This window comes from Orcinus orca, chromosome 9 (genome assembly GCF_937001465.1).
Source record: "Orcinus orca chromosome 9, mOrcOrc1.1, whole genome shotgun sequence".
Classification (NCBI taxonomy): Eukaryota; Metazoa; Chordata; class Mammalia; order Artiodactyla; family Delphinidae; genus Orcinus; species Orcinus orca.
This window is the reverse complement of record NC_064567.1, coordinates 17,734,808-17,759,238: the sequence shown is the minus strand read 5'-3', so window position 1 is coordinate 17,759,238 and position 24,431 is coordinate 17,734,808. Positions and strand designations below refer to the sequence as shown.

The following is a 24,431-nucleotide window of genomic DNA, read 5'->3' as shown; positions in this document are numbered from 1 at the left end:
GGGGGCCACGGCAGTGGGAGGCCCGCGTACCGCAGGGAAAAAAAAAAAAAAAAGAGTTCATTGAATCAAGTCTTATTACAAGTGAATTTTTTTCAGCCTAATTTCACCCCTTGTCTCTCCAAATTCTTTATAATGATTATATAATATTGCTACTTTTAACTTTGTGTAATTTTTTCTAGAATATTTCCTTTGTTCTCTCCCTTTAACAATCAAGTTTTGATTTTTACAGTTTCCTCCCATTTTTATCCTGATTATGTCAATTTTTTTTTTTTTGCTGCCATTCAATTTTATCTAAAAAGGATTTTAGCTTTTAACTATTTCATAGTCTACTTTTTATCATGAGTTGGTATGCATTACATCTTGGCAAAATGTTTTCAGTTCTTTTCTCAGGCCCTTTTGGGAAATTCTTTCTAATATCCACATAGCACAGATGCAGAAACAAAAGCTGGGAATCATTTAAAATGTTTTCACAATCACATAATGATTTGTAGACTACTCAAGATTAGCAGTCATAATTCTGCGGTGTTTTGTGTCTCTTTTAATCCAACTGGGTCATATTGGCAAGTATCTCCTCTCAAGGTAGACAGCAATGTCATGTGTATGATCTTTCTTACTCTGAACTTTTTTACAAGCTACAAGAAAATACTTTTTCAACTTTTCTATATAAACATAGTTTTGTAATTGCTTATACCTTTTCATACAGTTTTATATAGTTTCACTCATTTCACACTTATCTTGCTACATCTTTATTCTTCTCATTAAGTGAGATTATAAGCATATATTTTTGTCCCTTTCTCATCATAAATAAGTTCTATATGAAGTAAAAAATTTTTTAAACTCCCTTTAATGCCAAAATACAATATTAATACTTTCTTCTATCGTTGTAGAAGAAAAGTAGTGTTGCGAAAGACAGTAAAAGGCTCTGATTTAAAAGATTATTTTTGTCCATTCTAAATCTATGAGGATAAAATGAGAAATGTTGAAAATTACGATAAATCATATAAAATATACGTCATTTGCATGTTTATAATATAGTACTGCCTTCCTTCTGGTTCTGTGTTCCATTAGGTTTGTGAAAAAGGAAATTTAGTTCAAAGACACAAGAATCAAATTCTGATGTGACAGGTAATGTTCTGCTTTTACCCTCTGATAAACAATTAATTCATTTCCTCAACAAACACTTTTTTGTGCTACAGCTTTGAGGTTATCACCGTGCTTTGTGCTAGGGATATTAAGACTATACTTTACCATTTCTTATTCCCAGGAACTCATCTTTTAATAGGAGGAGACAAACAAGTTAAGCGCGGTGTTACAGGTGCAATGCCTATAGTCTGCACAGGGTAAGGGAGCACAGAGAAGGGAGTGGTCAGTTAGACTGGAGGGTTGGATTGAGTGGTCCCTGTACTTGAGAGATATCGCCGATTTGAAAGATTTTTCCCAAAACAGAATATAGGGATTTTATGTTTTAAAAAACATCTTGGTCCTTTTGTGATGAGCCAGGAGAGAAATTAAATTTTGGATTATTCATTTGCTTCTGTAGGAATCTGCTAAGTCTAACATAAATCTCTGAATCTCTAACATTTCTGGTATATTTTTTTCTTAATTTTTATCTCATTATCTTTACTTGAGGTCCTTTGAAATATATTCATAAAATTTAAACAATATTTTAATTTTGTCTAAAATACTTTAATTTTATGTGTGTATATATTAATTTTTATACATTTATACCACACTTATTTTCAAAGAGAATTTCAGGTAACTTAATTAAAAGTATATATACAAGTACATAAATCCACTTAGTTTATGATACAGCAGGCTAATTAAAAATAGAAATGGAAGTAAGAACCACACCTAGGAAACGAGAGAATTTTATTATAATTAAGATGGTTACTTCATTGAACTTTAAATTATTCTTTCTCATAGTGATCAGCCAAGCAAATCAGTCACTTTTTATATGTAACTTTTATATATTCTTCTGTTAAATTTAATGTCAGAAATTAAAGAACACATTTTAGAATCCTTATTTTAGACTTTTTTCTATATATGTGTATAGAAATTAATTGTGTATAGAAATTAATTGTTAATTAATCACAGGTTATTAATTAATCTTCAGGGTTTTTGGCAACCTATGTTTTCATTTAAAAGTACAGGATATTATTAACTTCTTTACATGTTAGTAAATGGTGGCAAAGTATTCCATTGTATTAGTGAACCTTTATTTAGCCACCCCCATTGTTAAACATTTTTTTCTGTTGTAAACAACAATGAAGATGTTTAACTCCCTATTTGTGTATATTCTTAATTATTTATTTATAATAGATTCCTAAAAAGGAACTGCTGACCCAAAGAGTATGAACATTTTTTAGACCTTACTATAAATAGCAAAAATGCAACAAAAATCATATAAGATTTGAGAACTGTTTGTATTAATTTCATTGAGCTAAACTACTATTTACATATTATCTGCTAGCATTTTTCATTTAGAAAAAGATAAAAATATGAAATGTAAAACAGTCAATGAACTATTTTCATGCTTACACTAATGAACTTTTACCATCTTTTCTAGATACAAGGCCAGATATATCAGATGACTGTACATTTGATTATTTCAGAAGACAGTTCCCTAATCAAGGTTTGTGAATAAGATGGGAATATAGACAGTAATGTGTGGTCACCTATCATCTGAATGTAAGCTATTTAATATGTATCTGGTCGAGATTTACACATAAGAAACTAGAAGATTATCTTCAAATTGGACAGCCAAAGAACAATTCACCTTCCCAGAAATTCTGAATATCAAATTTTTATTTTTCTCTCTAACTCTAGAAATATAAAAGACAGTAGAACTTCCTTATATGTCAACTTGATGTCTTGTAATTTTACCGAGTCGAAAAAAAAATATTTTGAAAAATATTATTTTCAAAAAAATATTATTCATCTCATTGTCTAATCTTTTCATTCCCATCTCATTGAATCTCAAAGCAGAGAGAAACCCTGAGAGCACCCTACTCTCACCTCCTACTGATGACAGGACCCAGGCGCATCCAACTTTTGATTGACTACACTTGGTGACAAGTAGTTTACCAAATTGTAGTCACTTCATTCCATTGTTAGAGAGCAATGTTCTTTTTATGTTGAGTTAAAAACATATGTCCCTGTAAATTTAATTCACCTCTTTAATAATACAAAGCAAAAAAGAATGAAAAGACCTTAAAGGTAAACATTTCTCATTTTCCCTAATTCTCCTTGAAATAATAAGAACAAATATAATGCCTCTTCCACATGACAGACCATAAATATTTTTTTAAAGCTATCATTTCCCTGACACTTTCCTTCCATTTCTTTCAGCCATCCATAATATGATTCCCTTTACTATTATATTTTACTGTTTTCTATCACTATTCAAGCTTGAATGAAACTGAACACAGTATTGCAGATGTCATCTAACTAGGACAGCCATTCCTTGGTATCTGTGGGGGACTGGTTCCAGGAACCCCACGGATAGCAAAATCTGAGGATGCTCAAGTCCCTTATATAAAATGGCGCAGTATTTGCATATAACCTATGCATATCCTTCAGTATCGCTAGATTACTTATAATACCTGTACAATGTAAATGCTATGTAAATAGTTGCCAGGGCACAGAAAATTCAAGATTTGCTTTTTGGAACTTCTTGGAATTTTTTTCCTACTATTTTTGATCCACAGTTGGTTGAATCCACAGATGCAGAACCCATTGATATGGAAGCCTGACTGTATACAATAAATTATCATTCTCATTTGCTTCTTTCTAGATACCAGATTTCCATTAATGCAGTCTAAGATTACATATGTTTTTTTGAAAATTATCCTAAAATATTGACATATTGGATTTACAAATACTCAAACCTATAAAGTTTTATTTTCATAGTGCCACTGCTAACTTATGTCTCCTCCATTCTCTACTTCTTCAATTTTGGTTTGATATCTTGGTCCAGTGTACTGAGCCTTAAATTTATTCTTGTTAAACTAAGTCTTCTTAGATTCAGCCTTTCATGAACTTGATCTTGATTATGTCATATTGTTGTACTATATACACGTGTATATACCTTATACATATATACAATATATAAATACATATCCTATATCTGACCTCTTGTCAAAGCTTCAGCTTCTTTATCTGTTTATGTCTTCACTTAAATGTCCCTTATAGCCAAATTCAAATTCATCTAATCCCACATTGAATGCTGTTCCTTCTGTATTCACTGTAACTTTGGTAGCAGTACTACCTACATAACTACCCAAGCTAGAAACCTAATAGTTATCTTTTTTCTTCTTTCACTTCCACCATTCATATCTAGATAGCCACTGAATCCAACTGATTTTACCACGTAATCCCTTTTGTCTCCACCTTAACTACCATCATTCTTTTCAGTGCTTATTTATCAGAAGCACTTTAGATTTCTAAGTGGTCTCCTTGCCACCAATATTGTCATCCTAATTCCACCTCTCATACTACCATAAAAGCAATCTATCAAAAACAGAAATCTGATTAATGCCACTACCTGAAGCCTTTCAGTAATTCCCAGTTTTCTAAAGTAATTCCCAGTTTTCTAACAGTGGTTGAAGTTGGCACAGTCCTGAGACTTCAATTTGTTCTAGGCTTTCTCTTTTCAATTTTTTTTCAACTTTTAATTTTTAAATAATTTCAAGAATAGTACAAAGAGCTATATCTATCTACCTACCTAGCTATATTTTCCCCCCAATCCATTTTTTGTAGACATAATGCTCCTTTATTCCTAAAGGGCTTCAGCATATATTTTCCAAGAACAAGAACATTCTCTTACATTAAAATAAGTAAATTCAACTTTGATACAATACTACTTTGTATCATACTGTAGTGAAATTTTGCCAAATGTACCAATGATGTCCTTTAGGGCACAACTTCTCCCTGATTGAGGCTCATGGATTGCATTTAATTGCCATATCCCTTTATTCTCTTTTAATTTGGAACATCTGCTCAGCCCTTCTTTGTCATTCACAGCACTGGCACTGTGAAGATTATGGGCCAGCAGTCTTATAGAATGTCTGGTTTTAAAATTTTAGAATTATCTGGGGAGTTTATGATAATCCCAGCTTTGAATTCTGGGTTGGCCTTTGCTGTCAACCCCCAAATCTGCATTTTTAATAAGGTACCATAGATAATTCTGATGTTGATGATCTGCTCTTTTCGACTCACCACATTGGGAACTATAGTGAGAGTCGGTGGGAGGCCAAGCATTTGGGACCTAGCCCATCCAACCCTTATTCATCCTGAGTAGCTTTCATGTACAATTTTTCTTCCAATACTGGTCTGTTACTTTAAAAACAACAAAAAAAATTTTTTGACAACCACTTGCTGCATCAGAGAAACCAATGCCCTAACATGACGTACAAGACTTCCAGTGAACTGGCCCCTGACTGCCTCTCCAGTTTTACCTCTTGCCATTTTCTGCCTTCTCCTTTACACTGCAGCAATGATGATCCTCTTGTGGCCTCAAAATACATCCGTCTTCTCACCTCCTTGCCTTTGCTCATTCTGTCTTCTCTGCCTGAAACATAATTCTCCCTCTTCAACTAGATAAGCTACTTCATCATTTAAGGAGTAGGTATCAAAGTGTAATAAGACTCATATACAGTTCATTACAATAAGAGTGAGATAGACTGAGTGATAATGATATGCACAAATTGCTCTGGTTGCTCAGAGAAGGGCATGTAATCCAGCCTGGAAATCTCAGGGAATGTTTTCCTGAAGGAACTGATCCTTAAATTATGATCATGATTATGATGGAGTCTTAAGTGATAAGTTAGGCATTTAGCAGCAAGAGGAGAGTCACTTCCTTGAATTCTTAAAAGATTAATGTCAATGGTTTTGTGATCTTATTTATATGAAAATTCTTTCCTTACTTGAGATGAACTATGTCTGGGACTGAAGATAAGGCATTCAGAGCCTTTTGACTCCTGACGTCTCTCACCAATATTTATTCTCCCCTGTCTAAACAGAAGAAAACTCTATTCAATAGAAAAGACAGGTGCAACAGAGGAGCTGAGGGATTCTGCTCTTTGTCATCCATCAGTATTTTAAAATAATCCCAGCGAACAAATCTAAACATTATTTGATATATTTTCATTCTGAATATAGCTAAGTAAAATTTACTTCTTTTTCTCAATACTTCTTCATATCTGAGTTCATCTGGTATTTTAACCTTCCTGATACTATTCTCCTGTGGCTCAGTCACTCTCCTATAATCCTCCTTTGTTACATAATCTCCTTTCCATCTTTGTTCATGTTCTTTTAAAAATCTGATGTTTATCTGCTTCGCAGAGGTCTCAATATACTAGCTGATGACTGTGCTAGATACTGGGCTACAATGGAAAAAAATATAGTCTGTTCTCAAGAAGCAGAGAGAGTGACAAGTAGACAGTAGAAACATAACGGGATAAATGCTATTTACTGTGCTGTGATATTATACAGGAGTTGTTTGGGGATAAGGGAGTATCAGAGAAAGTTTCTCAGAAAAGGTAACTGTTACGGTTCCAGGGCCCAAATAAATAAATACTATTTTTTCTTTACCAAGTTTTGAATCTATTAAAAATTAAGACAAAAGAGTAGGGCAAAATACTAGCAAACTGAATCCAGCAACATATAAAAAGGATTATACACAGTGACCAAGTAGGATTTATCCCAGAAATGCAAGGTTGGTTTAACATATAAAAATTATCCACCTCCAAGAGTAATGAAAGTAAAAACAAAAATAAACAAGTGGAACCTAATTAAGCTTAAAAGCTTTTGCACAGCAAAGGAAACCATAAACAAAACGAAAAGAAAACCCACAGAATGGGAGAAAATATCTGCAAACAAAGCGACCAACAGGGATTAATCTCCAAAATATACAAACAGCTCATGCAGCTCAATATTAAAAAAACAAACAACCCAATCCAAAAATGGGCATAAGATCTAAACAGACATTTCTCCAAAGAAGACATACAGATGGCCAAAAGGCAAATGAAAAGATACTCAACATCACTAATTATTAGAGAGATACAAATCAAAACTTACAATGAGGTATCACCTCACACCGGTTAGAATGGCCATCATCAAAAAAATCTATAAACAATAAATGCTGGAGAGGGTGTTGAGAAAAGGGAACCCTCCTATACACTGTTGGTGGGAATGTAAATTGGTACAGCCACTATGGAGAACAGTAGGGAGGTTCCTTAAAAAACTAAAAAAAGCTACCATATGATCCAGCAATTCCACTCCTGGGCATATATCCAGAGAAAACCATAATTTGAAAGGATACATGCACCACAATGTTCATTGCAGCACTACTTACAATAGCCAGGACATGGAAGCAACCTAAATGTCCATCAGCAGAGGAATGGAAAAAGAAGATGTGGTACATATATGCAATGGAATATTACTGAGCCATTAAAAAGAATGAAATCATGCCATTTGCAGCAACAAAGATGGACCTAGAGATTGTCATACTGAGTGAATAAGTCAGACAGAGAAAGACAAATATCATGATATCACTTATACATGGAATCTTAAAAAATGGTACAAATGAACCTATTTACAAAACGGAAATAGGGTCACAGATGTAGAAAACAATCTTATGGTTACAAAGGGGGAAAGGTGGAGGAGGGGTAAATCGGGAGATTGGGATTGACATACACACACTACTATATATAAAATAGATAACCAACAAGGACCTATTGTATACCACAGGGAACTCTATTCAGTACTCTGTAATGACCTATATGAGAATAGAATCTATAAAAAGAGTGGATATATACATAACTGATTCACTTTTGCTGTACAGCAGAAACTAACACAACATTGTAAATCAACTATATACTCCAATAAAAATTAATTTAAAAAGAAATAAACAACGTAATACACATTAATTGAAAAAAGAACAAAATGCACATGATCATCTCAGTACATGCAGGAATAATGTTTGGCAAAATCCAACATCCTTTCATGATTTAAAAAAAAATATGCAACAAAGTAGGAGTAGATGGAAGTTCCTCAACCTGATAAAGGCTATCTATAAAAAATCCCACAGCTAGGGCTTCCCTGGTGGCACAGTGGTTGAGAATCTGCCTGCCAATGCAGGGGACACGGGTTCGAGCCCTGGTCTGGGAAGATCCCACATGCCGCGGAGCGACTGGGCCCGTGAGCCACAACTACTGAGCCTGTGCGTCTGGAGCCTGTGCTCCGCAACAAGAGAGGCCACGACAGTGAGAGGCCCGCGCACCGCGATGAAGAGTGGCCCCCGCTCGCCGCAACTAGAGAAAGCCCTTGCACAGAAATGAAGACCCAACACAGCCAAAAGTAAATAAATAAATAAATTTAAAAAAAAATCCCACAGCTAATATCATAGTTGATGGTACAAGACAATGCTTTCCCCCTAAGATCAGGACCAAGACAATGGAGGTTTAGGCAGGGCAGTTTGGAAAGAAGAATAAATACAATGCATCCAGACTGGAAAGAAGTAAAATTACCTCTATTTGCAGAACACATGATCTTGTATGTAGAAAATCCTAAGGAACATACATACATACACACACACAACCTACCAGAGCTAATAATCAGTTCAGCAAGGTTGCAAGATAGAAAATCAACATGCAAAACTCAGTTGTAATGGGTGAATTGTATGGTATGTGAATTAGATCTCAATAAATCTGTTGTAAAAATCAATTGTATTTCTATATACTAGCAATGAACATTCTGAAAATGAAATTAAGAAAATTCCATTTACAAAGCATCAGAAAGAATAAAATACTTAGAAATAAATTTAACAAAAATAGTGTAATACTTGCACGCTGAAAAGCACAAAACACTGTTGAAATATATTAAAGAAGTTTTAAATAAATGGAAAGATTCCCCCACATTCAGGAATCAGAAGACTTGTTGAGATGGCAATACTCACCAAATTGATACGCAGATTCAATGCAATCCTATCAAAATCTCTGCCGAAACAGAAATTACAAGCTAAACCTAAAATGCATAGGAAATGTAAAGGACGAGAATAACCAAGGCAATTTTGAAAAAGAACAAAGTTCAAAGAGTCATACTTTCCAATTTCAAAACTTACCACCAAGCTGCAGTAATCGTAACAGTGTGGTACTGGCATGATGGCAGATACAGAGATCAATGAAATAGAATTGAGAATACAGAAATGAACCCTTATATTTTTTGTCAATTAAGTTTCAACAAAGGTACCAAGACAATTCAATGAAGAAAATAAGAGCATTTACAACAAATAGTACTGAGACAACTAGATATTCACATGCAAAAGAATGAAGTTGGACTCATTCCTTACACCAATTCATTAATTCAAAATGGGTGACAGACCTAAATGTAAGACCTGAAACTACTCTTAGAAGAAAAGATAGACATATAATGTAAGCATAGTAAGGGGACTACTAGCTTTAAGCTCCAACATGTAAAGGGCCGGATTTGGAGAGTAGACCTTTGTTAGGGAGAACGTTCTGGACAGTTTGCAATGCTTACTCTTCCCCCCTCCAGCCACAGCCAGCCCCTTCTAGCCGCCTTGTCTCATTGAAAGGTAGGGGGAAGAAAAGCTAAGAAATGCCTATTAAGGTCACAGCCCAGGGACACAGACCCACTAAAAGACTAAGATTTAATAAGATTATAGGATGTTCCCTTTCCCCATACCTTACCACCACACCAACATGACTCCAGTATAAGAACAATGATTTACAGGTAAAAGAGCTGCAAGCCAGACATGTATTCTATCTGATAAGTGGTGCATAGGGAACCCCAAAGACAACAGGATAGACAAAAACAAGGCTATTATAGGAATTCCTATAATGTATACACACACACACACACACACACAACACATACCTAGCACTTCATATTCAAACTTCAGAAAACCAAAGACAAAGACAAAAATCTTTGAATTTATCTTTCTCTGACTTATTTCACCTAGCCTAATGCTCTCAAGGTCCTGTTGTCCCAAATGGCAGGATTTCCTTCTTTCTCATGGCTGAATAATATTCCATTGTGTGTGTGTATGTGTGCGGGTGTGTGTGTGTATATATACACACACACACACACACACACACACCGTAACTTCTTTATCCATTCGACCACTGACTGACCCTTATGTTGTTTCTGTGTCTTGGCTATCGTAAATAATGCTCCAATAAATGGACAGACACCTCTTCAAGATCTTTTTTTTTTTTTTTTCATTTCTTTGGATATATCCCCAGAAGTGGAATTGCTGGATCACAGTGTAGTTCTATTTTTAATTTTTTGAGCAACCTTCATAGACACATACAACTAGTTAAGGAGATAAATAACCAAAACAGAGCACAATGTACATTTAGAGAAAAGAATTTGGAATTGATCGTCATAAAGGAGATTGAATCTCACAAGTCCAGATGAGAGAAGCAAGAAGTACTTCTAAATCAATTGAAAGTTTTTTCACCTCTCAAAAAGACACCAATGCTCAGTCAAAAATAATAGCTGGTGGATTCGCTTGGGCATATGACATGAATGAACCCTGATTATCAGATAATTCCCTTGACTGCTTGATGAAACTGAGTAAAATTACATTTCCTAACTCAGAGTTTGCCACTAAAATGCCCTGTGGGTTAACCAAAGGGGGAATTTTGATGACAGATATGTTGGACTCTTATAGTGTAAAGCTCATTTTGTCAGATCTTACCAACAATAATGTTTTCTACAGTTATCACATGATACATTGAATAAAAAAGAAAAAACATTTCCTCTGGCTATTAGGTACTTTACTTTGAAAAATGGGGTTTCAAAGAATCTTGATTTCTATGAAGATTTTAATGAAACCACAGAAAACATCAAACCAAATATTGTCAATATGTTGTCCAAAGACAAACTAGACTTTGCTCATCTATCTGCATGGTTGGCTGACAATGAAAATATAAAATGTATATTTTGGCAAATTTCATTCAGTCTATTAACTTCTTACCAAAGAAAAAGATCTGATCTCTTAAATGTCTTGCACACCTTGTACTTAAAAAAGAGTGTGGGGGCTTCCCTGGTGGCTCAGTGGTTGAGAGTCCACCTGCCGAAGCAGGGGACACGGGTTCGTGCCCCGGCCTGGGAAGACCCCACATGCCGCGGAGCGGCTGGGCCCGTGAGCCATGGCTGTTGAGCCTGCGCGTCCAGAGCCTGTGCTCCGCAACGGGAGAGGCCACAACAGTGAGAGGCCCACATACCGCAAAAAAAAAAAAAAAAGAGTGTGATTTGCTATCCTGTGATAATGAGGCTTTCATAATGAAATTTTTTGGTCACGTTTTAGTTTCCTCAAAAAATGCAGAAGCACTTAATGAGATTTTCGACTTTACAGAAATGAAAGAGGCCAGTTTCCTTAGACCTGTGCCAATAAGGTGGCTATCATTGTTGCCAGCCATAGAAAAGACATTAAAATGTTAGTCTGCCATTAAATCACATTTTTTCAACATGTGGGACAAGAAGAATGGCTTTCTCTAATTTGCAAATAGTTTGAGATAGGAATAGAGGAAAGGGCTACAGTAAAACAATTTATATGCTGTTTCTCTAATTCTGTTTGATGATCTTTGAAGAGGTCATATGGAGCATAGAAAAGGATGAACTGCACCTCAGTTGTTTGACATTATATGTAGGTTATGACAGAAACTCATACAGTGAAAAAAAATGACATTTAGGAGGAAATAAGACTGACTCAGAAGTCAAAAATATGTCACCAGAAAGGGCAGCCAAGTTAAACAGCACTAAAAACTGTAATTTATTTGAAATCCACCTTCAGTTTAAGTTCGAATTACCTCTGTGCTTTAAAAACCTATTCTCTGAGAAAGAAAAGTTTACTTACAGTGATATCCAGTGTGCTTCAGAGTATCTAAAAACAGTGGACATTTTAGACATGGCAAACACTACATGATGAATTTAAGGATGCAAAGGGCCAAATGCCCTAAAGCCACCCTACTAAATTAAGCCTGTAGATATAAAGTGGATGGACATTTTTGTACAGCTGGAAACTAATTCCTTACAAGTCTAGAAACCTGCTATTAATAAGTAGGGTCATATTCCATGATCAAATTCCCTTGTTGACAGGATATCTAACTTGCTGTCATTGCATTGGTCTGCCACCAGGGGTCAGCATAATGTGGGGCTTCATAAGAGCAGACCTCAGAGGCCCTGACTTTGAATGTATTCAGTTTTACCACTACATAAAAGAAAAGAAGGATATCCTGAAGGCTGCAGGCAGTTCAGAGAAGTATTACTGGAAGAGGACACACAAAGAGCAAAAATATCCTACTTTATCATGGGACATAAAGAAATGTCAGTTTTTATTAATTATAAGTAATGTCTGTTTACTTAGCCCCATTGTATTTACATTCAACTTTTTAAAGGTCTTATATTTATGTATCTTAAAAAGACATAATATGGCCTATAAAATGTAAATATCCTATAAAGAGTTAAAATCTGTATCAGAGGAAAAAACTATTTATAATGTTATATTATTCTCACACATACTATTTGTTTAATTGGTTCCACTATTAATAACTACTAATTGCCACTGTTAACTAGTCCTACTGTTTTTCTTAAATAATGGCATTTATGTAACAAAAGAGCAAATACAGAATAATATATAATTTTAAATAAATGCCTAATTTATATTTTATGTTAAAATAATCATGTGTGTATAAGTATTTATTACATATTGTACTAATTTTTTGGTCTGTTGTAGCTGTGTCTTGAGTTGGCACTCTAAAAGTTAGTCACCCTACTACACATGTAGATGGCCTTCATAGAGCCTGACATGCAGAATTCAGTTCTGAAACGCTTGATAATTATTGGACAGGTATTTCTACTGTTTGCTCTTCTCTTGAAACAGTTTCATTTAAAAGCTTCCAGAGGAAGTATTCACTGATATATTTCATATGTCTGAATGAGATAATGTCAGATTAATTGAAGATAAACTCAAGCTAGCCATTAAATATATGAATGAGGTAATTGTGAAGAAAGTAAAAAAATTGTTTTGTTAACCTTAAAACCTAAGTTCAGAAATTTTATGGTATATTCTCTTTTTTAGCAAAAATACCTGGACAAGCCCCTTCTTGGCTTCTAAAAAGATATCTTGGCTTCTAAAAAGAGGTAGGAGAACTACACTTAATTTCTTCTACCAGGTTACCTTACTCCCTTTCCTCTGTCTTATAAGATTTTTATTTTGCATTAAAGTAACAGCTAAAAGTGACGTTTTAATAACAATTGCTAATTGTCTCCTTAGAGTCTACATAGTGTCTGTGGCTAGGTCAGTTTTATACACAGGAGTGCACATATGATGCATTTTGAATGGTTCTGAGATTTCAGTATCCCTAAAGTATCCCTAATGGATGCCTTAACATCTGCAGTTAGACAGTTATTTCTTCTAAGCAATTACCATTGCTGTATTGGAGTTTCTCTTTTTAAATAGAAATACTTCTGGCATAAGATAGTTACTTAGAATGAATACTATCAAATGTTTTACTATCTATAATAGCAATTGAAGCATTGGTCACGTAGGGATTATACTAGTACCTAAAAATTGGAAAAGGAATAGAAAGGGAAGTCAGGGATAACATAGATAAACTTTGTAGTTTTGTCTAAACCGGTAATTATTATACCACTAGCCCCCCTGGCAAGTTTCCCTATCTCTAGGAATAATGATATGAACAACCACCTGAACAGTGGATTTGTAAGTATTTGAGAATAGAATGAATTTGCACAACAGAGGAAACATGGTATGCCTGTTCTCCCTTCCTTGGCCTCTTTTCTAAGAACTTGGTTTCTGCTCAATAATGGTTCTGTTGAAATATGTAGGCTCTCTTGCCCCCAAAACCTAGAAAATTAGGTTAAGAAACCATCTTTGGCCATACCTGTACTTGGATCTAGAATTGATTAATTTAGACTTAACTTTTTAAAATATATTACTTATCTATGGAAAGAAATGAAATAATATATCAACATAAGAGAAGGTAATAAAGTAGTGGAGTTAGAAGATATGTATTCTAGACCTGCCCCTCCTTATTAGCTATGTTATCTTGAACAAATAGCTTAACCTCTCTGATTCCCTAACATTCCCTTACATTCCCTCTCTGATGTAAGATGGGGATAACACTGGCCATCCTGCCTGTATCACAGGACTGGTGAGAGCCCCAAGTAAGATAATATCTGTAACAATACTTTGCATACTGTGAGATGTAAAATACAGATATGACATGGCATTACATTACTCTTGATTAGATAGTTCATTGTTGACATTGAAATCAGAGTACCTAATTTCTTTCAGCTCCCAAACTATGATTCAGAGGCTTAGCAAAGACCAACAAAGATATTTTTTAGAAACCGATGAGAGGCTGGTCCAGGAAACAATTCAGCCCAGAATCAATGATTTGTATGGAAACTGTGTCAAAGTGACATCCTTGAAGTGTCCTATGAGCAAACAAATTCCCATCTGGACTGAGAAGACAAGGATACCAACAGAAGGTTTTTCTTTTTTGTTGTTGTTTAGGATTTTAATACTATATACAAAGGTGGCTTTCACTGTATCATCATTAATATTGATAAATCCTATGAAATTTGGATTATGGGAACTTTTTATAAACAGAGGACAGCCATTTTATTCCTGACTCTGTAAAGTATTTGTCTTATTTAATTTCTATATAAGTTGAATATAGAAGAAAACTGTTTGCTTAATATAGCCTTGAAAAATCAATTTAATTTCCTTATTCCCATCACTTCTTTGTTATTGATGCCCTTTCCATATCATAGAATAAAAAAGTAATGAGCTGATACACACAACATGGATGAATCTCAAAATCACTGTGCTGAGAAAAAGAAGCCAGACACAGAAAAGTAAATACTATATGAAATCACATTTATATGAAATGCAAGCTAATCTATAGAGACAAAAAGTAGATAAAGGTTTCCTAGAGTAGGAAGGGACAGAGTAGGGAGGAAGGAAAGAAAGGACTGTAAAGGAGCATCAGGAATCTTTCAGGGATGATCCTCTCTAGATCTTGTTTATGGTAATGGTTTCACAGGTATTTACAACTGTTGAAACTCCAGGGTGTTGGGCCAGACCAACTAGCTGGATTGAATTTTCATCCGCCAGATGGCAAAGATCGAGTGGAGGAGCAGCAATTCAGGTTAGACGTGTTGCTTTTTAAATGCCTTTTAGACACTGAAGTGGAGGTACTGAATAGGCAGTTGGATATGTGAGTCCAGCATTCAGGGAAGAGATCTGGGCTGAAGATGCATTTGGGAATTTTCAGCCTATAGATAGTATTTTAAGGCATGGAGCTGGATGAGATTTAAGTGAGTGTAGATATAGAAGAGGGTTAAGGAGCAAGTCCTTGGGAACTCTAACACGGATGGATCAGGAAAAGAGTAAGAACCCAACAAAAGAAGACTAAGAAGCCCCCTCTGGGGTAGGAGGAAAAGCAAGAGAATGTGTTGTCCTGGAAGCTAAGTGAGAAAGTGTATCAAAGAGAAGGGAATAAGCAGCCAAGTCTAATGCTTCTGATTAAGTCAAGTGGATTTACTATTGGATTTTACAACATGGAGGTTTTATTTGGGATCTTGATCAGAGAAATTTCAGTAGAATGATAGAGGTGCAAGTCTAATTAAAGTGTATTTTAAAATAGGAGCAGAGAAATTGGAGACAGGTAGTATTTACAGAATTTTGCTGCAACAGGGAGATTTGTTTTTCAGTTTTTCCCACTGCTGCCACCACACTGCTTAATTTAAAATTTGTTTCTCATCTTTCCCATCTTCCCTGAGCTGAGATTCTCATGGCTTTTTTATTATATTATCTCTAAACATGTCCTGATGAATCTTGATGACATATGAATAAAAATTCTACAATCTTCTTTTTTACTGAAGTAAATCATTTCAGAGAGTTATCTTTTGTTATTTTTTGCTGTTGTCCCTTTCTTTATAATATATACATTTAGGGCTATAAATTTTCCTTCACCTCCTCACCTGTATAATTCTCCACCTACTACAATCTAGCTTCTCACCATAACAATGATATTATTTCCAAAGTCATCAGCTCCTATCATACTTGACTTCTCTACTGTTGGTTAATTCCAGAGCCTTAAAACTCTCTCCCTTCATTCACTTAGCAATTCCAACGGACGTATCTGTGGAACTTCTCTCTCTTTTAGTCCTGTTTCTCTGCCCATTCATGTTTGGTGTCCTACATGGGCTTCACTTCCTCTGCCTGAATTTTAAGTGGGCTATTCCCCAGTATTCCATCCTTTGGTCTCTCCTCTTCTCACCACATACTTTATTTCTGAGCGCTCTCATCTATACCTGTAGCTTCAACAAACAACTGCTGATCATGATCATATTTTTTTAATCATCAATATAGGCATCTCTTCTGAATTCCATACTGTGCCTACTGGAATTATCCTTGTTTTTCCTCACAGAAATTTCTAATACAACTTGCCCACTGCAGATCTCTTTCTCCTGCTGCATTCCATTTCTCAATCAATAATACTGCTGTCCTCCTGTTATCTAAATAATAGCCCGAGACATATCCTAATCTTCTCCATCTCTTTGGTATCCAACAATGAGAAGCTCTATCAATCTGCCCTCAAAGATTCTCTTGACTCTGCATTTCTTCGTCATACTGCTGCTCCTTTAGTTCAGACTCCCTTTCTGCCTCCCTTGAATTACTGCATTAGCCTCCTAACTTGTCTCTCTGCCTCAACTCTCACTTTTCTTCAACCTGTCATCCTCCTGGTTGCCGGCGTGATCTTTCAAAAATGCACATCTAATTATATCACTTCCATGTATAGTTTTCAATGGCCTCCTAACAATTCCATTTTTAAAACATTAAGCATCTACCAGTCACAAATTATTCCTGTCTCAGGAAATCTCCCAAAAGTACTATTATTACAAGATCTCTAGTTTTGAACCACTTATTCACAGCTACCTGATTTCTAGTCATTCTAAACCATACTTGTGATTTCCTGAATGTGCCATGTTAGTCCCACTATCTAGATTACTACCCTTTTTTTTTTTTTACTTAGCTGACATAGCTATGCATCAAGACTCAGATTAATTAGGAATTAGGAATATTTCCTTTTCCAGCTCTAAGTATGGCTAGAAGTCCCTCTTCAGCAGTCCTTTAGTAGGTACCTTGCCTTATCTCTATAGATAAATATTCTAATTGATGCTTTACTTCTCTCTCTCTAGTCCCAACTGTTGGCATATTAAAGGCAAGGACTATATTTTTCATACCTATTTACCAAACCAAACATAATGCCGGATACATAATAATGATTCAGTGAGTATTTGCTGAATGGCCTAGGAATGGCTTCTCAAGAGACTGTAGGTAAATTCAGTTTATTTGCCAGCACTGCCAGATATTGTAATCATACATACCCTCAATCATTGTCTTTCAAGACTAGCTTAATTCAGTGAGTGCTTTAGTCATCTGTTTCCTTTCTTTTTAGTAATGGATAATTCCTTTTTTAAAAGCATTATTGTGGATATTTCAAGCATAAACAAAAGTAGAATAAAATAATGAACCACTGGTGCCCGTCACCCACCCTTAATAGTTATCAGCATCCTGCTATTCTTGTTTCATCTATATTCCCACTGCTTTTTTTTTTTGCTAAAGTAGTTAAAGCAAAGTCAGCAAATCATATTGTTTTGCCCATAAATAGTTCAGTGTATATCTCTAACTAGATAAAGCATAATGTATTTCTTGCTTTTATTCTAAGTGTATTCTACTTTTTCTTATGCTGTCTACATATCAATTTAGGCATCATAATGATAAGTAACACTGCTACATCCTTTAAAATGTCTACCTATTTTCCTTCAGGCTTTACTTAGGGTTCTTTTTTCCCCCTCTCTCTACCTCTGTATATTGAATTATTTTTAATTGTGTTAAAATACACATGACATAAAATTTACCATCTTAACTATTTTTAAGTGTCAAGTTCAGCAGTGTTAAGTACATTCACACTGTTGTGCACACAATCTCCAGAACTCTTTTTGTCTTGCAAAACTGAAACGCCATACCCATTAAACAACAACTGCCCATTCCTCCCTCCTCCCAGCCCCTGGCAACTATCCTACTTTGACTGACTATTCTCGGGATCCCATATAAGTGGAATCAAATATTTGGAAGACAAATACAGCATTTGTCTTTTTGTGACTAGCTTATTTCACTTAACATAATGTCCTCAAGGTTCATCTATGTTGTAGCAGGTGTCAGAATTTCCTTCCTTTTTAAGGCTGAATGACATTCCATTGTACATACACCACATTTTGCTTATCCATTCATCCATCGATGGGCACTTGGGTTGCTTCCACCTTTTGGCTATTGTGAATAATGCTACTATGAACATGGATGTACAAATAACTCTTCAAGACGTTGCTATCAGTTCTTCGGGGAATATACCCAGAAGTGGAATTGCTGGATCATATGGTAATTCTATTTTCAATTTTTTAAGGAACCACCATACTGTTCTCCACATTGACTACACCATTTTACATTCCAACCAACACTGCACAAGGGTTTTAATCTCCCCACATCCTTGCCTACACTTATTATTTTCTGTTTTTTGACAATGGCCATCCTAATGGGTATGGGATGGAATAAACACTTTTAAAATGAACTTTATTTTTTAAAACAGTTTTCTACACATTTTAATGTTATTATACTCTTATTATCACAATTAACAAAATAATTCCTTCATATCATCTAATAAAGAAGGAATTTCTAACATGCTCTTACCATAGTTTTCACTGTATCTCCATCCTTCTGTTTCCTCAAACAGAAGCTTTGGAGCCACCGCTGATTTCACTCTTCTTTTCTCACCCCACATCTAAGTCATTAGAAAATCCCAAAATATATTCAGGATACTTCCCTCCCCCCCTCACTTCTCACCGTTCCGGCAGCTGCCACCACCCTGGTCCAAGCTACCATCCTCTCTCCTAAATTATTTCAGTAGCCTTCTAAGAGATCTCTCTGCCTGTTTACCCTTACCCCTGTTCAATCTGTTCTCAACTCATCAACCAGCATGATCCTCTTAGAGCAAATCTCAGATGTGACACTCCTCAAAGCCTTCCAGTGGCTCCCTGTTTCACACTCAGTAAAAATCAAAATCCTTATAATGGCCTGTGAGGCCTTATGTGAACTAAGTCCAAGTTACCTATCTGAGCTCATATTACCTTATATCTTTCCCTTTGTTCATTCTGCTTTAGTCACTTGTCCCACCTTGGTGTTCCTTGAACACACTAACATGCTCCTAGCTCAGGGCCTTTGCACTTACTATTCCCCCTTGCCTAGAATGCTCTTCCCTCTGATTGACTGCTTGACTGCTTGTCTCGTTCCTTAACTCCTTTGACGTGGAAGCTTCACAGAGAGGCCTTCTCTGAACACCTTTTTAAGAACAGAAGTCGGCCCCTCCCCAAAGAATTCTCTATTCCCCTTCCCAGCTTTATTTTCTCCCGTAAATTTTTTATTATCTGACATAGATAGCTTATTTGTTTGCTTATTTTCTGCCTCATAATTAAAGTATAAGCTTCAGATGGATAAGAATTTTTAGATAGAATGTTTGGCAGATAATGCTCAATATGTAATTGCTTAATCAATTCAGTTTATATATCTATACATATTTTTATGGTTGCTCCCCAGATTTGCAGTACAACTTAGAAAGCAATATGAAAGAACGTCCATCTTTCCAAATCAAGAAGCCTGGAGTAAACTGGACAGATGATGAAAAAAGAATCTACAGTGATAAAAAAAAATAGCTGAAACTCAAGAAATATTGCAGTATTTGCTCCCCATCATGAAAAGCACTAAAAATGTGCAAACTACTCAGAGAAAACAGATACTCAATCCAAGAACCAACTTTCAAATCCAACATAAGTCAATACAATTTTGTCATTCTTAGCTATTTAATACATATGCTCTTTTATAAGGAAACAAGGCTTATTAAATTCATTATCCTAAGAAACAAACATAGGCTTTTAAAAATACTGGCAGCTACACCATGTTTGACAAAGGGAGAAAGGCCCAAAGCCTTAAGAAAACATTGGATATGTGAAGGGGAGTACGTTTTCAGGCCTTATTTGTTTGTTTACATGAAACCACTCATTAATTTGGATCTATGAATAAAGTATGCATTAATAAAGTATGACCACAGCCTGACTTGAAATTTCTTAGGTGTGTTTAAACCTTATAATCCTAGGGGGCAACCGGAATTAGAAATAATTAACCGGAGCTACTTCAGCTTACTGATATTCAGAGGAAAGCAGGAAGGATAAGACCAGATTTCTTTTCAAGATTATTAAAAAGAACCATCACTAAGGCCAAAAGGAAACTCATATAAATAAAAGTAAGACAATGACAAGCTGAAAACGATAAATATAATACTAATATTATCAACAAATTTTGATGAAGTATTTCTGTGTGCTACACACTATTCTGTGTTTACACACACAAACACATTTTACATTCTACACATAAGGAAATTGAAGTACAAAAGGTTAAGCAATTTGTTCAAGGTCACACAGACAATAGGTAGCAATCGGATTCAACCCTAACTAGACATTTTGACTGCAGAGTCCTTCATCAGTATGCTTTGAGATTTCTCTTCATAATATAAATGAAAAACAGAGGACCAATATATACTTAATATTCAAAGACTGCCTACAAATCAATGATAAAATTATGAATATTTTAATAGGAAAATGGGCAAAGGCTATGAACCAGAAATTCACAAAAGGAAAGAAGAAAAAAATGGCCAATGATCATTTTAAAATGTTCGATCTCACTTAAATCCAAGGAGTGAAAATTAAAACAATAATGAAATTCTCTTCATTTTTGTCTATCAATGGAAGAATTCATTCACTGATTGTTGGAATATAAATGGGTACAATTTCTGGAAGGCAATCCAACAATATATGAAAAATCCGTAATATCTACGTTCGTTTTGACTAAGAAATTCCACTTTTAGAAACTGATCCTAAGGAAAAAAACCTAGGAAAGGGCTCGAAGATTTCTGTAGTGATGTTCATTTCAGTATTGCTTATAAGAGCCAAAGAGAAAGAAAAATGAATCTAAATGTCCAACAATAGAAGATTGCTTAAATAAATTATAGTACATCCATAAAGTGAAAGATTATGTAACTATTAAATATATCAGTGTATATTTTAACATGAAACGATGTTCACAATATATAAGTGAATAAAAGCTGCAGACCAGTCTGATTTGGTATGGTTGCATTTATATATGATGTATATATATTTAATGTGTGCATACTGTACATACTCAAACGCATATATACCTAGAAAAAAACTTTGGAAGTACATATTCTCAACAGTGATTATCGTAACCATTGGAAGAGTATTTATTGGCAGAGTATGATACTCCTCTTCCTGATTTTTTTCTAAATTTTTATTAATGCCTATTTCTTTGCTGTATAATCATCAAAGTAATAAAAACTACAAAAATAGGCAATTGGTGGCAGTTTCTAGTGGGATGGGGTAGCTATCTTGCTGGAGAAGACAGTGCCTGAAAGAAATTGAATGTAATAGGTCAGCTAATATGAGAGAAGCAAACAGTACAGGCAAACAAGGGATCAAGTATGATAATATCAGCAAAATCAAAAATCAGAAAATGAATAACAAAATACAATGGACCTAGGCAAAGAAACTGAGGAGTTGAGAATCTGGATATAAGCAAGGGGTCTGAGAGGTGACAATTCGGCCATTGCTTGATTTTTAGGCATTATCTTCACAAGAGATTCCTTATATGCTTTGAACCTAGACATGTACTCATTGTGGTCTGGCCGGAACCTGAAGGTATAAATAAATGCTAGTCTTTATTAAGAACTCTTTGGTTACATGTAACAAAATAATTCAAGCTAGCTTAATCAAAAGCATAAATTAGGGTAGGGGGGAAGAATTGTAAGAAAATATAAGGCTATTCATGGAAACAAGGGAGAGAATGAATTCAGGCACGATTCAGGAAAGGCCTGGAACTGGGAATGGAAAGCTATCCGTCTTCAGTCTCTGCTTTTCTCTCTCTGCAGAAAAGTCTTCACACCCCTGACTCACAAATTTGTACCCTACAGCAGTTTCACTTAAAAGACTGACTCACTATCTGTCATTCCCAATTCTAAATTATAGGAAAGATAATCTGACTGGCAACTATTCCAGTGGGTAGAGGTCAAATAGTTGCAAACACGGCTGACTGAAGCCCTTACCCTTGTGGAGCTAGAGGCAGTTCCCAGGAAGGGAAAATTTTGCCTGGGCTGGACACTTTCCAGAAGTATCTAATATAGGTATAGGTGGAAATAAGAAAAATTAGGAAAGCCAAAAGCAAAACCATTCTTAACAGATGATCTCACTACATATTTAACATCATCAAAATTGATATTTTTTGCTCTTACAACTTATTTCTTTATGGCTGCCTTTTCTCTGTTTTCTATATCCTTTACCTGACTGGCTCAACACACTGACATACTATTACATGATTACAGGGTAGAGTAAGAATAAGCAAAGAATGAAAAGATCACACCTTTGCTAAACCATTTTAGGCATCAATCCAAGTTTCGACTAAAGAAAGACTACTTAACTTATTGAAACAGCCTGCAGAATTATCATGCTTAAGGATATAAAATCTGAATATAATTATAAGACTGGAACTTAAACTGTTTTGTTCTTATGTGAAAATTAATAGGGTATATATAGGTGGATTACTAATCAATAGCATATTAGCAAAATGATTTACATCTCTTAAATGTATCTCTGATCAAACATTGGTCAGACGTCAAACATGGAGGAATAAATCTCATGTTTGGTATTCCATCTGGGAATGATGAAAATTCTTGAGAATTTTCAAATTGGAGAGTTTTTTCACTTCCAGGAAGATGAAGTAAAATGTATTTTCCCTACTCTTTCACTAAAAACAATTAGAGACCCTAGACATTACATATAAAACAAACATAAGATAACTTTGAAAGGTAGAGAAAAGAAGGCAGACTAGCTAGGGACCTCAAGAGCCAAAGAATGGTAACACAGTGGTGAGTGGCCTGGGTTTTCTTTTTGCCTCATATATCCAAGAACTGGAGCTGAAGAAGCCACCAACATAGAAACGCCAATGGACACAGACAAGAAAAAAAGAAAGACAATAAAAGCCTGCATTATACCAAAAGACCTACCAGGAAAAGGATGACCTACCAAAATAGAAAACATTTAGATAAAAACTGCACTACTCCAGCCAAACACTACGGATAAACAGTGGCTCCACTCCCACCCACATAAGCAGAAGCAGAGGGCGAGGTCTAGACTTCCACTCTTATAAGATTATAATGAGGCCTCTCAACCCCCCTTGTAGGTAGTGTCAAAGAAGGGCAAGTACCAAGTCAGGACTTTCATCCCCACTGGCCTGTAAAGACCCCCGCCCCAGGGTGTCATTGGACACCATGTGGGGAGCTTAGACTTCCACACCCACTGGACAAAAATGAGGTGTCTTTCCCCCTCCCCACTATGGTGGTGTCAGAGTAGATCTAGTGGAGAGTCAGAACTTTTACCAATGCCCAGCAGTAATGAGACCACCTCTACCTCAGTATCAGTGGAGGCTACATGGGGAAATGAAACTCCCACACCTGTCCAGCAGGAATGAGAAGCTCCTCCCCTCTGGTGTCAGTGGAGTCCAAGTGGGGAATCTGGGCTTCTGCTTCCATCTGTCAGTAATGAGGTCTCACCCCTGCTACAGCAGAGTTACAAAAAGTCAGCTAAAACAGAAGATTTAAATAAGATCCAGAGTCTCATAACATAATATGAGAATGTCTATGTTTTAATCAGAAATAAATCATCATACCAAGAACCAGGAAGATTAAAATTGATTAGAAAAAATAATCAGTAAATGCAAACAATGAGATGACAGTGACGATAGAATCTTCTGAAAAAGATTTTTACAACAGTCATGATAAAAAATGCTTCAACAAACACAAACACACTTGAAACAAATGAAAGAAAATATAAAGCCTCAGTGGGGAAAAAAAAAAGTGGGGGCGGGTAGACAGAGAAGGAAAGAAAGAAATAGAAGGTAATAACCAAAGGGAAATTTTTGAATGGAAAAATACAATAACTGGAATGAAAAGCTCAGTGGCTGAACTCAACAGCACAATTGAGGGGACAGAGGAAAGAATCTATGAACTGGAAGAGATAGAACTACAGAAATAACCCAACCTGAACATCAGAGAGAAAACAGACTGGAAATAAAATGAACAGAGCCTCAGAGACCTGTGGGACTATAAAACAAGATCTAACATTCATATTATCAGAGTCCCAGGAAGAGAGGAGAAAACAGCAAGGCTGAGAAGGTACTCAAAGGTACTCCAAAT

At 35.5% G+C, this 24,431-nt stretch overlaps 2 protein-coding genes across 2 annotated transcripts in view; one reads left to right on the top strand and one right to left on the bottom strand.

The window, feature by feature from the left end:
• The window catches only part of AGBL3 (AGBL carboxypeptidase 3), a 96,634-nt gene extending 76,407 nt beyond the window's left edge, over positions 1–20,227 (top strand). The window contains 3 exon segments of the mRNA XM_049715121.1: positions 2,567–2,632; positions 19,712–19,815; positions 19,818–20,227. Coding sequence (XP_049571078.1) covers positions 2,567–2,632; positions 19,712–19,815; positions 19,818–19,970 — 323 coding nt within the window. The 3' untranslated portion in view covers positions 19,971–20,227.
• Positions 1–24,431, bottom strand: part of CYREN (cell cycle regulator of NHEJ) — a 106,210-nt gene that overhangs the window by 39,394 nt on the left and 42,385 nt on the right. The window lies entirely within an intron of this gene.